The 18,547-nt window shown below is 60.8% G+C and overlaps 1 protein-coding gene across 5 annotated transcripts; it reads left to right on the top strand.

The window, feature by feature from the left end:
- Positions 1 to 118: 118 nt before the first annotated feature.
- Positions 119 to 18,130, top strand: LOC125363188 (cuticle collagen 13-like). 5 transcript variants are annotated; one of them, XR_007213187.1, is made up of 9 exons: positions 119 to 146; positions 1,273 to 1,344; positions 1,512 to 2,108; positions 3,675 to 3,787; positions 7,271 to 7,393; positions 7,509 to 7,583; positions 7,678 to 7,780; positions 17,258 to 17,442; positions 17,787 to 18,130. XR_007213187.1 is itself a non-coding variant. In XM_048362257.1 (7 exons), exons 3-7 carry the CDS (start codon positions 2,085 to 2,087, stop codon positions 17,814 to 17,816), a joined length of 417 nt encoding a protein of 138 aa, XP_048218214.1. In that variant the 5' UTR covers positions 119 to 146; positions 1,273 to 1,344; positions 1,512 to 2,084; the 3' UTR covers positions 17,817 to 18,130. The 5 variants fall into 5 exon arrangements, 1 of the variants encoding a protein (XP_048218214.1); XR_007213186.1 differs by having other exon boundaries at positions 1,512 to 3,787; XR_007213188.1 differs by lacking the exon at positions 7,271 to 7,393 and having other exon boundaries at positions 1,512 to 3,787.
- Positions 18,131 to 18,547: the final 417 nt, after the last annotated feature.

The following is an 18,547-nucleotide window of genomic DNA, read 5'->3' on the forward strand; positions in this document are numbered from 1 at the left end:
GGCAGGTTTCTGGAAGGTTCTCCTGCTGGCCGCAAGAGGGCGCCGGGTAGCACTGCGGAATTTTGGGGGGCGGGGTGGGGAGGGGAGGTGGCCTTTGTTCTCCTGCTGGAGGGGGTCGGGCGCGGGAGTTTTCTGGAAGGTTCTGGGTGGGTTTACCTGCGAGGGGGGACGATCGGGGGTCCCCGGGCTCTCGGGGCGCCCGGCCGGCGGGGTGGGCGCGGCGCGGCAAGGCGGCCACGGGCCCTGGCGGGGTGTGGGGGGCGTCGGGGGGCGCGCAGGCGGTTGATCCGCGGTGGGCTCGGCGGCGGGGGTCTCGGGGAGGGGGGGTGGGTGCGAGGAGCCCGCTGACGTCATCGGGCGGGAGGCGCCCGCCCGGCTCGGGGGGCGCCGGGTGGTCTCCGGGACCCCGCTCGCCTCGGCGGGAGCGCCGCGCCGGGGAGGGCGGGGGGCGAGCTGCGCGGCCCCGCGGTGGGCTCCTCCGATGCCTGCGCTGGCCGGGGGCGTGGGGAGGGGGCGGCGGGGTCTCCCGGTGGCTCTTCGATCACCGCCTCGCCGTGGCGGCCGGGCGCCGTGGCTCGGGCGCGGCGGCCCCTCGGTGGTAGGGGGCGCCGGAGACCCTCGGGCGCGCGAGGCGGCTCTGCGGGGCCCGGGGAGGGCTCGGCGCGCTGCGCCCCCCTCCCCGGGCCCGAGACCTGTTGTGCGCCCCCCCCCCCCAGCCCCGCCCGCTCTGCGCCAGCCTGGCTCTGGCAGCTGCGCCCTGGGCGCGGGCGGGGGCAGCCGCAGGTGGCTGCGGTCTTAGGCTCTGGGTGCGGGCCGCGCGCCCCCTAGCGGTCCCTGTGCGCAAAAGGCTCGCGGCCCGCTAGGCTGGGCTTCAGCTTGCGCAGGCGCACCCGGCGACCACTTGTGACTTGTCAATCAAGTCATCCTTACCCCCTCCCATTGCCTTTTGGGCCCTCCCACTGCTCCTCCTCGGCCCCTCCCGCTCCTCCGCTCCTCCCTCCTCCCCCTGCCTCTGCTCCCCACTCCTCTTCCCCCCCCCCTCCCACCTCTTCCTCCCTCCTCCTCCCTCCTCCCCCTCCTGCTTCTTCTCCCGCCTGGGCGGGCGGGCCCTCCCTCCTCCCTCCTCCCTCCTCCCTCCTCCCTCCTGGGCTCCCTCCGCCCCCTCCCCTTCCCCATCCTCCCTCCCATCCCCGCCCCTGCCCCCTCCCTCTCCCTGCAGTTCCCGCGCTGGCCGGCAGAGGCCGCCTTCTCACGGGCGCTCCCTTGCTGCAGGCTCAACGGGATGGCGCCTTGGGCCGACCCCCGCCTCCAGGACCACCCACCCCGGATGCCGCCCCGCCGCCGGTACCACAGCCCCCTCCCCTCACCGAGCCCGTGTTCATCGCCCCCAGACCCATTAGCCCCAAGACCACGTTCAATCGCAACTCATCAGTTAAGTCCCACTAATTAAGTTGTGCCTAATTCCTAGACCGGACTTTGACGTTGGCTCTCTGATGCTTGGTCGTTTGCAGAGGACACCAGGACGCCACCAGCCGACGGGACCGCCGCCTGAAGACCCCCAGGACCACCCCCAGGGACCACGAAGACCACCAGGCCCTCGTCACTCCACACTTAAACCAATGCCCTAGTGAGGGGGCATTGGGCCCGACCCCTGACCTCTGCTGCCCTCCTGCCTCGTGTCTGTGTGTTCTTTCCTCGTGCTTCCCTCCCTATAGGGGGTCCTGACGGCGTCCTGAGTGGAGGGATCCCTCTGGGAACCTCTCAGGAGGGGGACCTGGGCCAGGGGCAGGTTGCTGGCAACCTGGGTGGGCTTCTGGAATGAGCACGCTGGCTGTCACCCCTCCCTCCCCAGGCATGCTCACTTCCTCGGAGAGATTCCTGTCCTTGTCCCGGGAGTTAGGGGCAACCTTCGAGGGTCCTTGTGAGAATTAAATGAGATAGAGCAGCCTGAGGCCGGGCTGGGCAGAGAGGAGGCTGTCAGCAAATGTTTGTGGAACAAGCTTGCAGGCCAGTCCGTCCCCACCCCATGCCTTTCTCTTACGTGTCTTGTTTATTCTCCGACAGACTCCTGGCAGCCCCCGCGCATGGGGGGGCTTCCCCCGCACCAGGTAGGGGCTCCACAAAGACGCCGTCGGGCAGACTTGTGTAACCACATGAATTATGCATGGGGCCATTTCCAAAGCACTTTGTGCGTGGCCTGCACGTGCAGTCCCTCTGTCACGTGTGTATGGAACCAGGCAGCCCCCTTTCCAGACAAGGGTGGATTTGACATTGATTTGCAAAATTTTCAAGAAGCGTAGGGGCCCGAGGAAGAGAACTCTGAGCACAGGAGAAGCCCCTCCCCCCCCCCCCCCGCCCAGTCCTATGGGGGCCGACTGAACACGGGCCGCCAAGAAGCTGACCGCTTTGCTATGTTGTGTGAGCCAGAGGAGGGCGTCCTGGTAGGACCCTGCGTGCCATTGTAGCTACTCCTGGCCCCTCTGCTGCTCCTGCTCTTGAGTTTTACTCCGAGCTTTCTTTTTAAATACCAGATCTAGCATTTGACAAAGGGCTATCAAATCCCAGGGGCCTTCAGGGTGGTCCCGGTGCTGGCTGTCACCTCCTCGTGAAGGAGTGACCTTAGCCGAGTCATTTAACTTCTGCCACTGGCAGCTCCTTTCATGGCCTTCAGGAGGATTCTTAAAGGCAGCCCCCTACCACCGTGAGTGAGGTTAGGTACCCCACAGGGGGCTTTTGAAGCCCTCACCCGTAGGGGCAATGGCACCCAGTAGGTGCTGTGTTGTGCGCTCAGCAGATCAAGAATGCACATAAATGGAATTAAGGTGACAAACATTTTCTGAGACGCTGACAATGTGCCCAGTTTGCCAGGCTAGGTGCAAGAGACAAAGATCATGGAAACAGTCTCTGGGAAGCTAATTGGGACCCTCATTTGACCAGGAGACAAAGATCGTGAAGACAGTCTCTGGGAAGCTAATTGGGACCCTCATTTGACCAGCACTTTCTCTGGTCCCCTCTTAAGCCATCCAGTTTTGTCTTGACCAGACAAAAAACAAAACAAAACAAAACAAAAAACCCCAAAAACCCCCACAACTGAGTTGCTTTTGAGTGACTCAGCTTCCTACAGACAACCGTTAGCTGCGGGCCTCTGAAAAGGGCTGATTGGATTAGGAGACCAGTGGAGGTGGAAAAATGACTTAGAAGGTGACAAATGAAGTGGGTGGAGACCTGCTTTGAGTTAATTCAGGCTATTAGGAGGGGACCCTTTGTCTTCTGGAGACTGGAGGAGCTTTTTACTCTCGGCTCTTTATAGCCTTCATGTTTGGACCAATGATTTCTGGTCAGTGAGAATCCAGGCATCCGTGAGCCTCCAAGTGGGCTGTCACAGTGGCCCGGCACGGTTTTTTTTTTTTTGGTACACACATTGGTTCATTTGATCCTCACAAGTCCCGTCCTGGTGTGGAACCGGCCTGCTACCTCCCAGGGAAGCAGAGGCTGCGGCATCTCCTGATTGGGCCCCCCCCCCCAATGTCACCATCCCCGTCTCCTCTTTAGGGGTACCTGTCCTGGGCCTGAACCTCCCCCCCCGGTGTCCCCTCTGAACTCTGGACTGCTTTCCTCAGGTTCCTGCGCTCTCCTCCATTCTAGCCACTGCAGTGTCTGTTTTTCCTTCGCAGCCCGGCTTCTGCAAAGGCCTCTGCACACTTGCTGATTTCCTTCCTGATCTCCAATTCCCTTCCTCACACCACTGCTTCCTGACTTCCTCTCCTCAGTCCAGCGGCCTCCACAGGTAAAGACTTGGCTGTAAGGTTGACCTAGACACACTTGTAGCTTCCCGGCAACCCAGACACGCCCCTCCTAGGAGTGCCTTTTCTCCTGTGACTTGGCAGACAGCCTGCCCCCACCAGCCTTGTTCTGGGTTTTCCTGAGAACTCAAGGCCCCCCACTCTCAAGCCGGGGTGAGCCTGGTGAATGCACCCCAGGCCGTGTCATTAGGGTGGGCCACTTCCACGTGTGAAGTAGGGCGACTGATCTTTACCTGGCAGGCCAGGTCGGCTTAGCTTACCGGTAAGCAAGCACCAGACGCTACTAGATGAGGGACTCGAGGCGAAGTCAATCCAGCAAGTCATGAGGAAAACACAATTGGAATCAGGTTTTTCTTACAGGCATAGTTCTCACGGGGAGGGCCCAGGACCCCAGGCAGAAGAGAGAGAGGGGGAGGGAGAGGTCTTTGTGGGAAAGAGAAAGAAGAAAAGAATAATTTTTTAAAAGCCATTAAAGAAAAAAAAAGTAGGAAAGGGGAGACTTAGAAAATATTAAGACCCACCAAAAACTCATCTAGAAAAAAGGTTTCCTCTTACATATTAGGCTGGGTTTAAGAGAAAGTAAGCAGGAGGAAGCTTTTAAATTGATTACCCCAGTGACAAATCCCAGGAAGCTTCCAGATCAAATCACCCCATTTTGGGTTTTTAACTCCTCTCCTAGGTTTAACCTCTGCCCCTCCCTGCCCCTCCCTACCCACTACCGACCCCCGCACCCCTTGGCCAGGGCTGGCGATTAAATCCCTGGGTAAAAGGAACCTTGCGATGAATGAATCGCAGACAGAAAAGACCCCCTCCTCCCTCCAGCTGGGTTTTTCAGTCTCATTCCACTTCCCAACCTTTTTCCTTAATGAACAAAGGCTAATCTTGGGCCTTGTCGAAGGAAGAGGCCGCAGACACTAATGAGGTAGCTGCTGGGTTCCAATATTGGCCTCATAAGGGGCCTTCTTTGTCTGTGAAGGAAAAACATACTGATTATCCTAATGAGCTGAGCTGGCGCCCAGGGCAGGGGCAGGGGCAGGGAGGGTCCTGAAGCCACACGTCCAATTTGGGGGTCTGCCTCTGAAGCCCCGGGGGCTCCTCACGGAAGCCCTCACCCCATCCCAGAGCTAAGTCCCCCAGGAGGGTGGAAAGTTAAAGGCAGCCTCGGGGGACGAGGGTCCCGAGGACGGTCTGCCTTGTGAAGGTTGGCTTTGTTTGTTGTTGTTGCTGTTCACCCCGAACACACACACAACAGGCAGGTCACCCCCCTGTGGGGTGCCAGGCCCCCCAGCCGGCCCCCAGCCCCACCCGTCTACCAGTCTCAGGCCCCACGGAGAACTTAGGGAGTGTAGCCCAGAGTGTTAGGAGCAAGTGGGCCGGCCCAGGCCCAGAGCCAGCAGACCCGGGTAGACCCAGGTAGACCAGCACCCCTGGACGCCCCCACCCAGCCACCACAGGAAAGGTCAGCTGGGACAGGACAGAGTTGGGGGGTTCAAGGTTGGCTTCAGAGTACTGACAGAATTGGGGTCCAGAGGTCTCCTAGCTTGTCAGATTGCAGGGGGGAGATTAGCATTTGGATCTGGGGCTGGGGGGGGGGTGCAGCTCAGGGGGACATGGGAGGCCCTGGCACTAACCCGGCGCTATAGCTCTAGCTCATTTCCCACCAAGATGTCCTGCACCCCACCGCATCCGCCCCACACCCGCACCCTCCAGCTTCCTGGAGCCCAGACCTTTCCATACCCAAGGTAGATCCACCGGGTTAGATTACTCTTATTAACCCGTGGGCTCTAGCCAGACCTTCAGCCTAGAGAGAGGAGACGGTTTGAGCAAGAAGCCATTGCTAGTGATGGGGCCTCCCTCTCTAAAGGAATCCATCTGCAGGTATTCCCAAATGACCGGAAGTGGGTTCCGGCCAGCGCCCCCATACTTTCAGGGCGGAGGGCTGCCCGTTCGAGGTGAAAGTCCTTTCTGGAGATGAGACCTGTCCAATGAGGACTAGAGCAGCCACTCTGAAGGTGTCAGGCCTGCAGGCCTGGGACCCTGAACGCAGGGATTGCCCACAGCCCCCCACGCCACCGTGGGAGGGTCCCCCCGCCCCTGGGGGAGGGGGTCGGGTAGTTTAGAGACAGTCTTCAGGATCCTGAACACATAGGGGGATCTATGAGTGATGAGTGAGGGTCCTCGCCCAGGGTGGGGCGCCGGAGGCCTGGCAGGCCCTTTGCCATTTGCTCGGCTGCTCTCAGGAACTGTGGGGCTCCCAGCTCTCTCTCTCTCTCTACCCCGGCTGGCTTCAGAGTTAGGGCGCAGAGCTCTAGAGAGTTCTGGGCACACGGCCTCCTCTGAGCCAATCTGGAGTGCTCAGGAGGAGCGGCCCCCCCCGCCCCCCACCCCAATCCTGAGAATTGCCTTCTCTGCCCCCCCCACCCCTCGCCTCTATTCTCGCTCTCGGTCTCTCCCTCCCTCTCCTCGCTCGCTTGGACTCTGGCCCTCCCGGGGTTCCCTAGGCCGCCCCCCCCCCAGCCTCCGGGTGCCCACGGTACCAGCCTGGCAATAGTGGGGCTCAGTAAGAGTATGTGGGATGTAGGCTTGGGCAGGTGAGCGAATGGAAGGATTCGGCCATCACCCCGAGCAGCGAGGCGGGCCACGCGGGGAGTCAGGCTCAGGGGCGGCGGCGGGTGCAGGGCCCTCAGCCCCGTTGACGGGGCCCCGCGGCCACGCCCCTGCATCCCCTCACGCGCCCACCCCGTCATCCACAGTTGATCCTAACTGAGCGAGCCCATGGTCCTAGCCTCGGGCGTGGCCCCTGTCACCTAGCGCCACCTCGACGGCCTCTGCTTCCCAGGAGGGCGGCCGGTGGGGGGGGAGGGGGGCGGTCAGGGCCCTAGAGCGGCGGCCTGGGGGGAGGGAGGGGCGCGTCGGCGTCGGTCGGTGTGGGTTGCCTGCCTCGACTGTCCTGCATACAGACTTGCCTGGCACCCCCTCCCCAACACCCTGTCGTAGTTCTGGAGACCCCTGGCCCCCTGGTCTATGGTGGGATGGCGATGGGGTCGGTGGCCCCGGGCCTGACACGTGGGTCTCCCTCTTGAGATGGGGGGGGTCTGTGTCTTTGACCCCCTTCCCCCACGATTTCTTCCTCTCCCGTCCCCCCACCCCCGGGACTCAGTCTCCCTTGTGGTGGGGGACCTCCAGGAGCCTCTGCCCCCGTCTGGCCGCTTGCCTGCTCTTTCCCTGGCGTCTCTGCCCCGGCGTCTCCATGGCCCCGTTCGGGGTCTCCCGGCTCCGCGCGCGCCCCCCAGCCTGCCCGCCGCCCCCTCCTTGCTTCTGTTTCAGGGCTCAGAGCCCCCCCTGGACTCTGCCCCTCTGCCCTCTGCCTCCTTGGCTGGCTTCCCTTGCCAAGGCCACGCCTGTGGCCGCCTGACTCACCTCCCACCTCCAGCTCTCACTGCCCAGCCCACTCAGTGCTGCCTCAGTTTCCCACAGGTTCCTGGTGCCCAGGGGCCTAGCCCTGCCGGCGTCTCCATCTCTCCACACCCGGCCTCAGATGGCACGCCTTCCCGGGGCTGGCTCCCGAGACCCCTCCTCATCGAGCTCTGGTGGGTGCTGCCCGCAGCCTGCCCGCCTTGCCCACCTGCCCTGAGAGGCCCAGGCTCAGTGCTGCCGGGCCACTGGCTGACGGCCCCCCCCCCCCCGTTGGTTTGGGGCCCCTAGGCTAGTAGGACTCTCCCACGCCCTTCCCCGCCGTGGCTCACACCACACCGGTTGCCCCACTCCACTGAGAAGCAGGTGAGACTGTGTTCCGGGTCCTCCGCTGGTTGTCAGGGTGGCTTTCTTGGGGTGCCCGCCTGGGACGTGTCTAACTCTCTGCTCCTCCTCAAAGATGACCCCCTCCGCCGGCCCGAAGAGCAGCCACGGGCGCCACCCGGGACCCTGGAGGACCCGCGCCCCCCCGCGAGCCTCTTCCCCACGCGCCTCGGTGGAGGGTGAGTTCTTTGCGTCTTCCACACACCTTTTCGCTAGGGTCCGCGTAGGTCATCTCTCCACGTAAAGAACAGCTGAGCTGGGTGTGGTTGTGCACACCTGTAATCCCAGCATTCGGGAAGCTAAGGCAGGAGGATGACGGGTTCAAGGGCCACCGAGCCTGCGTCGCGAGTTCTAGGCGAGCCTAGGCGACACAAGGAGACCCCACCAAACCAAGCCAGACAAGGAAGAGTAGAATGTCAACCTCTCCTCTGGGGCGGGGGGCAACCATCAACCTTCCACGTCGACCGGGGCCCGGACGCTGCCCGGAGCGGAGACCGCCGCCACGCCGCCTCAGCCTGCGGCAGGGCCACCTTGGTCACCCCAGAGGGGCACCAGGGCAGGTGAGTGGGGACCGTCCAGGGCTAGGGTAGCCAGGCACACAGTGAGCGCTGAGCGTGTTGGTGGAGGCCGGCTGTCTTGTCTACCCTGGGCTGGAAGACATGTCTCTCGCCCGCCATGGCAACGCGGGCCCCCGTGAAGAATCCCAGTGCCCCGCCCGGGAGCCTTTGAGAAGGTCCTTTAATCACATGGGGGTTTGAGCGAGCTCTTCCCTTGGCTCTTGTCCTCACCCCTGAAATCACAAGGAGATGGGAATGTGTGCGTGTGCTTCAGGAAAATCGGCCACGCTGGCCAAGACGGAGAAAGCGGGGATTAGAGCCACACAATTCCTTCAGGACTCGTCATTTGTTTTCTTGTGGTTCACTTATTCAAGACACATTAGCGGGGGCCCCGTCAAGGGCTCGGGTTGGGGAGTGGCTAGGAGGAGGCCTTGTTGCTGGGACAGAGGGTCGAGAGGGGACCGAGAGGCCCCCCACCACGCTGCGTGGCTTTCAAGGAAGCCAGCGAGGCGGCGTGGAGAGGGGGTGACCGTGTCCTCCGGGCGCGGGACGGCGTGGTGAATGGCCGTGCTACCGCGCGGGGAAGGGGAAGGGAGGAGAGGACAGTGTGGCCCTCCAAGTGGGCCCAGCCCTGTCCTTCGGGGCCCCTACCCTGGGATGCCCACACCCAGGGTCTTTGTGAACAGAACCCTGCCCCCCCCCCAGGTCCCATCTGCCTCCTGCTCCCCCCCCCCCCACCGTGTTCCCAAACCAGACGGAAGGTGCAGATGGCTCTTCTACAGCTCCGCTCGTCTCCCCGAATTTGAGGATGGGGAGGTGACTTTTAAACAAGAGCCCGCAACGCAGGCAGAGTTGGGGGGGGGGGAACAGGAGCCCCTGGACGTGCGCTTCTTGCCTCGGGCTGCAGACGGGAGGGGCGGCGCGTGCCCGGGGCGGCGGGCGGGCTGCGCCCCGTGACATTTACTCCACGGCTGGCATTTACCGAGCCACCTCCAAACACCGCGCGCTGGCGAGGCGCTGGCCAGGGCCGGGGCGGGGGGAACTTTGCATAGAGTGGAAGTGGGCTCCCCAGAGCACCGGATCCCGAGCTCAGACCGAGCATCTGCCAAGCTGGTCTGAGCTGGTCTGAGCCCAGCCCCGGGCTGCTAGGCTGGCCCCTTAGGGGGCATGGCCGGACTCACCAGGTAGACCGAGCCTTCGAGGCCAAAGGCGAGGTCCGGTCGGCACGGCTGTGGGCCGCCCTGCCCACCTCCCGTGGCTCCCACCCTCTTGGGCGCGTCCCCAACCCGCTCAGAACTTTGGAAGCGGGCTGCCTTCCTGGGCTGGCGCTCTAGGGTGCCACGCAGCTCTATCACGACTGGGACCCGAGTCAGGAACTGTCAGGGGAGTAAAACAAACAACAAACGACACCAGAGCCTCCATTAAGGATGCTCAGCTGTCCCTGGTTGCGTCACCCCAGGAACTTCACGAGGGCCACTCCTAAGTGTGCAAGGAAAGAGTCATTTTCAGGAAAATTCTTTTTCTCTCTCTTATTGGTAGATTGACCCATCCGTGAGCACTTGGGAGGGTGGAAAGTGACCAGCCAGGCAGGGGGTCCCCCTGGGGGACAGTGGGGGGGCCTCTGGTCGTTTGTCATCACGCTAAGCGGTACCCCAGGGGCCCAGGCATCTTCCAGGTGGGCCCAGATGTCCGGGAAGCGATGGCGGCGTCTGAGAGCTGCCCCCCCACCCCCCCGCCCCCTGCGGCCCCTTGCTATGTGTGGGAAGAGGAAGCTAGCGTTTGGCTGGGAACACGGTGGCCCCTGCCTCACCCCCCGCCCCCTGCCTCCCGCACCTGCGTGTTCCTTGCGAAGGCTCTCAGGACTCCTGAGCCCCGCGTCCCAAGCCATGAGTCAAACCCCAGATGCCTGGGCTGCAAGCAAGCGCGTTTCTCCAGGTCACGTCAGGATCTGGGAGGGCGTGGGGACCCCGCCACGCCGCCTTCCTTACTCATGTGCGGGAAGCAGCTTCCAAAGTGTGGGCTTCTTGTTTTTAAAACGTTACTTATTTATATTGTGTGCGAAACACCTACCCATGGGTTTTGTTTTTTGCTTTTTGGCCAGTCCTGGGGCTTGAACTCAGGGCCTGAGCACTGTCCCTGGCTTCTTTTTGCTCAAGGCTAGCACTCTGCCACTTGAGCCACAGCGCCACTTCTGGCCATTTTCTGTATATGTGGTGCTGGGGAATCGAACCCAGGGCCTCATGTATGTGAGGCAAGTGCTCTTGCCACAAGGCCACATTCCCAGCCCCGGGTTTTGGGTTTTGTTTTGTTTTGTTTTTGCCAGTCCTGGGGCTTGGACTCAGGGCCTGAGCACTGTCCCTGGCTTCTTTTTGCTCAAGGCCAGCACTCTGCCACTTGAGCCACAGCGCCACTTCTGGCCACCTACCCATGTTTGAATGAGCTTTTTCTTGAAAAGAGGAAGGGGGCCTTACCCAAAAGGGAGTTTGGAAGGGACAAGTTAAGGTCCCAAAGGGTTAAAGGGCAGCGGGTAATGCAGGCCTCTTAGGGGAAAGCTTAGGGGAGCCCAGAGCATTGTCTCTTAGGATGCAGAGACCTAGTCCCCCCTTCTCTCTGCTGCTTCAAACCCTGACCTTCCCCCACTCCCCCCCAAGTCAGAATAAGGAAGTACGGCCTGGTCTCTTATCTCTGGGTTGAGCTGCCTGCGTGATTCTGGGTGAACTGGATCTTTCTAGACATGGCCATCTCACGCTTAGGGGTTCCTTAGAAAAGAGGCCTTATGGGGTGTGGAGAGGCGGCAGGAGCCTGCCCCCCACCAGTGTCCTCTCCTGGGCACCTTTGGGGCTCCAAAACAGGGCAGGGCGGTACTAGAAGCAGGGTCCCGGGCTTCCGCGGTTCAGGCGGTCACTGCTGCTGTCGTGTCTGGTACCTTCTGGGTTCGTCGGGTCCCGAGGCCAGTGCCCAGGCCCCGAGTCTCCGGGGCTTCTCACAAAGGAGCTGCCGCCAGCTCTGGAGCTGCGTCTTCTCATCTCCCTCCAGTCCCAGCGGCCTAGGTGGGGGCTGGTGCTCAGGGCAGGTGCTGGGTGACCGAGGTTAGCATGGGGGGGGGGGCGCAACCCGGGCGGGATGTATGGGGGGCGACTTAATTAAGGAGAGGACTGTGCTGGAGGAGATCCTCCTGGCTTTCTTAATTGCTCTCCAATTTCTTTGGCTTAGGAGAAAAATGCAGATGAAGAGTCCTTTCCCCCCTTCCCGCCTGGGGGGGGGGCAGGAGGAGGGCGTCCCTCCACCTTTTGCTTGGTTTGTCTTCTCTCAGTGAATAGGGGCTTTGCAGGGGCTTAGGGAGCCCCATCCCCGGCCTCTGTGGCCGGAGACAAAGGCGCCAGCAGAAAGGAATGTGGGGGAGCCCCATGGAACCCAGCCACCTGGGGGGGTCCTTGGGAGAGCAAGTGCAGATGGGTTTCCCAGGTCCTCTGAATGCGCGGCGTGAATGGAAGGTGCCCTTTCTTCTGAAGAAAAGAAGCAAACCTCAATTACCTTCCCAGAAAGGACAGTGTGTGTGTGCGCGCGTGCGTGCGCGCGAGTGTGTTCCTCGAGCTGCGTGGGGCCTCAGCCCTGTGTGTATGTGTGGGATGGAGGAGGCACAATGGCTCTCGTCCCCAGCCACTGGCTTGTGTGACCCCTGGGGACACCCATGCCCTCCCGACCCAGAGCCGGGTTTGTGCAAGTCTCTTCGGACACGAGGGTTGCAATGGCTGCACTTGGAGATGGAATTCTATCAAACCGGGCCTGGTGCCCGAAAGACCGCGTTAGAGCCAGCACGGGGATGAGACCCGGAGCCCCAGGATGGGAAAGTTGGGGAAGGAGGGTGATGGTCAGAGGGGCCACCAGGGAACCACAGCTGGGAGGCTCCTCTGTCTTCTAGCCCTTTCCCTGGGTTGTTCTCTGGGTGGACATAGGGTCCTTTGTCCTTACTGGGGAGGGGGGGAGGGGGCTCCTAACTCCAGGGCAGGTGTGTGTGGTTAGGGAGAGGGCTGGGCTGGGGTATTGGGGACAGGGGGTTGCTTCGTCACTGGAATTCCTCAAGCCCTTGGAGCACTCCAGCCAGCCAGGGCCAAGTCCCTGTCATGAGAGGATGGAGTTTCGGTCTGATTTTTGCGTCTGCTGGTATCTGTGCCTCAGAGGTGGCAGCCTGTTGATGGTACCCCACCTGTAAGCCAGAAGCAGTCCAGGGTGTAGGAGAGGCAAGGAGGACACGGAGACCCCCAGCTTTCTAGTTTGTGCCCCCACGAGCCCCTAGTAGGTCACTGGCCACTGGGGACTGGTCAGGCGATCAGGAGAGAGCTGGCGGTCATGGCTGCCGGGGTTCAGCACGGCCAGCCATCCTAGAGAGCTCTCCAGAGTCCGGGGCCAGCTTGTGGTGATGGACCAGTGCCACCCATTGCCCTGACTGTGGGTGTGCTCTTGGCCTCTTGAGCCTCAGTTTCCCTATCTGAAGGATGAGGGACTTGTCTGAGGAGTGCTGTGGTACTCCAGGTCCCTGCGGGCTTCTCTGCCCGCCAGTCAGCTAGGACTTGGGGCTTTGTGGACCTTGGGTCCCCCTGGCCCCCTGCTTTAGGGACCCCAGAGGGCCAGGACCTCGGTAGAGGCCACGCCAGCTCCTGCGTGACCAGTGCGGCCAGGGGTCACCGCCGGGGGCCAGCCCCACTGCCGGCCTCTGGGCGGGCTGCCGCCTTGGCTGCGGGAGGCTGCGGGGGACGGGGGGGGGGCCGCTCCACATGGGGGCCCCACATGTCGGCCTCCGGCCTGGCTGGGGAACCATCTTGGGGCCCGAGAATAACTCTTGTGTAAGGAGATGGCTGGGAGGGTGCGACCCAAGGCGCTGTCCCTGGAGACCCTCGGCAGCCCCCACCCTTTCCCCGTTGGCCTCCTGACCCCCTTGGCCAGAACTTTCTGTAGAGACCGTCGGGGTAGCCACGGGTGGCGTGGGCCGTGGCCTGCCTGCCATTGCTTCGCGCGGGGCCCTGGCTCTCTCGGTGCTTGGCTGCGGCCCGGGGCGCCCCCTCCTCAGGCCTACGCCCGCCTAGTACCGTGGTGGGCTGCAGCTTTTGTTTTGTGACCTTGGTTGCTACAATACCTGTGAGCTAAAACGAGGAATCAAAAAATTGCCAGCTTCAATTAGACCGGCAGACGGCCTTCCCAAGGCTGCCTGTGCCTTTCTATCCATTAACGAAAACATGTGCCAAATAGGCCCTAATTCTCTCTAATTGCCCGCTCCCGAAGCAGAGAGGTGAAATTCCAGGAAGAGGCACATGTAAACATCCTCTAACCGGACCGGCTAAAATTAGAGGGGGCCGACGGGGGCTGGTGCGGGGAGGGGACAGGGTTTCAAAAGATGTCCCAATTACTGCTCCCATTTTCCTAAATGGGCCCATAATGTCCAGGGACCGGGCCTCTCAAAGGTACAGGAAATTAGCTCTGTAAAGAGCTTACGTGTGTAAGGGAAAGTCGGAAGAACGTGGTATTTGTCCGACAGGTAGAGCTAGGAGGGCTGAGGCTGTAGTTCTTGAAGTCAACATCTTAGTCAGAAGCACATTTGGACGTTTTTCTCTGTAAAGCATCCATAATATATTTGTACCAGAGACAACACTGGGTCAATCAGGTCTTGTTTACCTCCAGAGGAGAGTTAACTTTAAGACAAATCTCAAGTTGGAATGTTCTAGTTAAAGTCACGGTGGCCGGGTGGGGGGGCAGTGTCTGGGGTGAGGGTCTGACTGGGGGTGTCTGGGGTGAGGGTCTGGCTGGGGGGGTGTCTGGGGTAGGGTCTGGCTGGGGGGGTGTCTGGGGTGAGGGTCTGGCTGGGGCTCTCTGGGGTGAGGGTCTGGCTGGGGCTCTCTGGGGTGAGGGTCTGACTGGGGCTCTCTGGGGTAGGGTCTGGCTGGGGCTCTCTGGGGTAGGGTCTGGCTGGGGGTGTCTGGGGTAGGGTCTGGCTGGGGGGGTGTCTGGGGTGAGGGTCTGGCTGGGGCTCTCTGGGGTGAGGGTCTGGCTGGGGCTCTCTGGGGTGAGGGTCTGACTGGGGCTCTCTGGGGTAGGGTCTGGCTGGGGCTCTCTGGGGTAGGGTCTGGCTGGGGGTGTCTGCGGTAGGGTCTGGCTGGGGGGGTGTCTGGGGTGAGGGTCTGGCTGGGGGTGTCTGGGGTGAGGGTCTGGCTGGGGGGCTCTGGGGTGAGGGTCTGGCTGGGGGGTGTCTGGGGTGAGAGTCTGGCTGGGGCTCTCTGGGGTGAGGGTCTGGCTGGGGCTCTCTAGGGTGAGGGTCTGGCTGGGGGGCTCTGGGGTAGGGTCTGGCTGGGGGTGTCTGGGGTGAGAGTCTGGCTGGGGCTCTCTGGGGTGAGGGTCTGGCTGGGGCTCTCTAGGGTGAGGGTCTGGCTGGGGCTCTCTGGGGTGAGGGTCTGGCTGGGGGGTGTCTGGGGTGAGGGTCTGGCTGGGGGGTGTCTGGGGTGAGGGTCTGGCTGGGGCTCTCTAGGGTGAGGGTCTGGCTGGGGGGCTCTGGGGTAGGGTCTGGCTGGGGCTCTCTGGGGTGAGGGTCTGGCTGTCCGTGCTCTCAGCGTGGGCTGTGAGCCGCCCTCACGTGCTCTTTGAGTGAAGGTTGGCCACACTCGTTCCTCCGGTGATGAGGGTGCCTGGCGTTTTCCTTTGGGCTCTGGACAGTGTTCCTCCGATGTGGGGTGTGCTGGGGCTGGGGGTCCTGTAGTGTTCCCCACACTTATGAAGAGCCCAGCTCCGCGCATGGCGTCGCTTGTACATCCCCGTGGGCCCGGGGCTGGCACACGGAGCATTTAGGCCAAGGCAGGGCAGCCCGGGGGCTGCGTGCAGAGTTAATTAAGGACAGTTGGGCGCGTTGAGGGTCCGGGAGGCCCTGCGGCACAGGCAAGAGAAAACCCAGATGCCCCGCGCGGCTTCTGATTTCCCTGCTCCTATTAACAACAAAATAGACCCACACGGAAGCAGCGGACCAAAAGACCCGGCTCGTGTTCCCGTGGGGAATGACGGGGCCTTTGGTCTTGCTGTGTGTTCTTACTGTCACCTCAGCACCGTGGCTGTGCTGAGCGGCCCCCAGCACTGTGTAGGACGTGGTAGGTGGTCCTGGGGCTACAGATAGCCAGACGGTGCCCCAGGGTCACCCACGAACTTACTGTCAAGTTTTCAAATAAGGTAGTTATGGAAAACGTATGTTGGGGGAGCGCAAGGCCGAGGAAGGGGTGCGTGGGTGGGCTGTGAGCTAGGTGCAGGCACCCTCCCTGGTGGGCCTTGGGGTGACTCAGCCAGAGGCCTGCCTGGGAATGGAGGGGGAAAGGTAGCAGGGTGCCCCAAGCCTAGAGTCTGGGCAAGGGGCGCAGGGCGGGGAGCTAGGGAGCTCTTCTTTCTCCTTTGGGGCCCCTAGAGGGCCCGTGGGGCAGGCGTCCAACGATGCGAGGTCTCCCCGGATGTGGGTGGGTCTCACACCTCAGAGCCCTGGCCTCACCCATGGGTCTCCCAAGCCTTTCTGCCGGCAGGCAGCCTCCTGGGCTCCCCACAGGTCCTCCGGGAGCCCCTCCTCTGCCTTTTCTGCAGTCTCCCGAGGGCTTTACCCGGCCCCCGGCCCCTGGGTTCTTGGTCCTCTCCTCAGCCCTGGTCCTGGCTTCCAGCGTTCAGCCTCTGCTCACCCTCTTTTTCTGCTTAGTAGTTCACCTTTAGCAGACCCCAATGACACACTTTTAATTTAATTTATTTTTTGCCAGTCCTGGGGCTTGGACTCAGGGCCCGAGCACTGTCCCTGGCTCCTTCTTGCTCAAGGCTAGCACTCTACCTCTTGAGCCACAGAGCCACTTCTGGCCGTTTCTGTATATGTGGTACTGAAGAATCGAACCCAGAGCTTCATGTATTTAAATGATAACATTTAAACAATTTTTTTGAATGGATAGGCGATTGTTATTTTTTTTTTTCTAAGCCATTTTCAGTGTAGAGAAAAAGCCACAGATTTCCCAAACACCCCCCTCCCAGTCTGCTGTCCTCTTACTCGTGTCTTGGATCTGTAGGTGTGTTTGTTAGCAGCGAGGAGACCGTATTCTTAGGTCAGGTCTGTAGTTTACATCGTTAGGCCTTGTTCTTTGTGCGGTGTATTCTTGGGTTTTGACAAATGTCTAATGGCATATGTTTGCCTTCACATCAAGGGCAATAGTTGATGTGATGTAATACTTGGTTGAGGAATTTCACGGTGTCTGTTAGACTGTGTGTGCGTGTGTGTATGTGCACATGCGTGTGCTCATACTAGGGCTTCAACTCAGGGCCTGGACATTGTCCCTTAGCTTTTTTTTTTTTTTGCTCAAGGTTAGCGCTCTACCACTTGAGCCATAGGTCTACTTCTGGCGTTTTGCTAGTCACTCGGAGGTCACAGTCCTGTAGCCTTTCCTTCCTGCCCAGGCTAGCTTTGAACCACAATCCTCAGATCTCAACTTCTTGAGTGACTGGTATCACAGAGGTTAGAACTTCTCCATGAGGACTGGGGTCAGCATGTCTGTCCAGGCACTGCCAAGATGACCACGCGTCCCGGCTGGTGCGTGGTCGGCGCAGGAAACTCCACAACCCCAGCCCCAGCACAACCCACACCCCGGCCCTTCTGGGTCCTCGCTTGTGTCGGGGCACAGAGCAGCCCTCTGCTCCCCCACCCCCCCACGAGGCCCCCACCCCAGGTCTCTTGGGGTCTAGTCTAGTCTGTACCTGTCACCCCCTTCCCTGCCATCCTAGGGGCAGCTGGGGGGAGGGGGGAAGTGGGCAGGCAGGTGAGGATGTTGGATCAGGAAATGCTTGGTTTCCTGGACTCAATACTTGTGGGAAGTTAGGGAGCTCCTTCCTGCTCCCAGTAGAACTGCCCTTCCCGTCACCGGCTTCCTCCTCCTTGCCGAATCCCTATTTCAAGCATGTTTTCTGGGTTTTAGTATGTTGGGTGTAGACCCGCCACTTGTTCTCTGGTGCATAAGCATCAAGGTATCAAACCATAAATTTGGGGTCCTTACATGGTTGGTAGGGTTCTCTTTCATAACTTGTGTTTTCTCCTTCTGGTTGAAGCCACCGCCTGGGATCTGCGTGGGACCCTGGACCCCTGCACGCCTGGACCCCCTGGACCCCCCGGACTCCCCGGATCCCCCCGGACGCCTGGATCCCCGGACTCCTGGATCTCCCTGGACGTCGGAACCCCCGGACCCCTGGACATCTGGACACACGCCCCTCCAGCACCCTCCAGCTCTAAAATCGTAAGTGGCCAGACACACACACACACACACACACACACACACACACACACACACACACACACACACACGTAGCTGATAGGACTGGGCGGCTATCCAGACCACTCTGCCAGACAGACGGCTGGTTCCGACCCCCCGGGGGTGGGTGTCCAGCGAGCCGTGCCACAGGCTGACCCGGGGCTTGTGTTCAAGAGATGGGAACCCCAGCCCCTTGTGTTGTCTCTGCAGCAAAAAAAGAATTCTATAGATGGCTTCGAGTGTGGGACCCCCAAAGAATGTCTTCTTTTTCACTCTTCCAAATGAATGGTCCTTTCATTACTGAGTCTCTCTTTGGCCTTGTGCCGCAGGGCCAGACTAGCGTGGAAGGGCCCTTGTGAGCTGGGGGCCTTCGAGGGGCGGAGGAGAAAACGCAGGCCGAGGACCAGCCTCTAACATGGGCTTCGAGCTCCAATGACCTGTGCTTACCCCCTCAAAATGTCTGGAAAATGTAATGGGCAGGTTTTCTGTCTTCAAAGTTTCCGGCTAAACCTCTTCAAGTTCTTTATTGTTTGAGACTGAGACACTCAGCGATGGTAATGGGGGCTTTCTTTTGTATTTGCCTTGAAAGGCCAAAATATTTTTATATTGCTGTAGACAAAGCCACCTATTTAAAAATGAACTCTGTGTCGGTCGTTTCCCACCGCGAAAACTGTATCGTGTATGTCTCTGTGTATTCTGGGGTCTTGAAACAGGTTTCTCATGGGGTTGGCCATCCACTGGGGTCCAGCGCCCGCCTCGCCAAGGGGAGGGGGCCCCCCAATTTCGGGTCTGCTCCCGCCGTGTCTAGGATGCGGACCCTTAGAGAACGGCATAGTAAAGGAACAGAAACCACATCCCTACTCTGCATCTGTCATGTGTGTTTCTGGGTTGTGGGTATGAAAATGGTGATGGTGAACGTGGTGGGCAGAAGCCAGGAGAGTGTGTCTTAGTGTCTTTCTTGGGAGGCTGGCCTTGGCTACTTTCCGTCACAGATGATGGGGTGAGCCAAGCCAGCGTGGAGGAGAGAGTAGACCCAAAGACAGATCCACAAGCGAGCAAGGCAGGTTGAGGATCTACCCATCCCTCCTCG

This window comes from Perognathus longimembris, chromosome 14 (genome assembly GCF_023159225.1).
Source record: "Perognathus longimembris pacificus isolate PPM17 chromosome 14, ASM2315922v1, whole genome shotgun sequence".
Classification (NCBI taxonomy): Eukaryota; Metazoa; Chordata; class Mammalia; order Rodentia; family Heteromyidae; genus Perognathus; species Perognathus longimembris.

Coding starts and splice junctions, on each gene's coding strand:
- LOC125363188 (XM_048362257.1), top strand. CDS start 2,085: ATGGGGGGGCTTCCCCCGCACCAG. Junction 2,109..7,508: donor GGGGGCTTCCCCCGCACCAG/GTAGGGGCTCCA, acceptor TGGGGCCCCTAG/GCTAGTAGGACTCTCCCACG. Junction 7,584..7,677: donor CCCACTCCACTGAGAAGCAG/GTGAGACTGTGT, acceptor TCCTCCTCAAAG/ATGACCCCCTCCGCCGGCCC.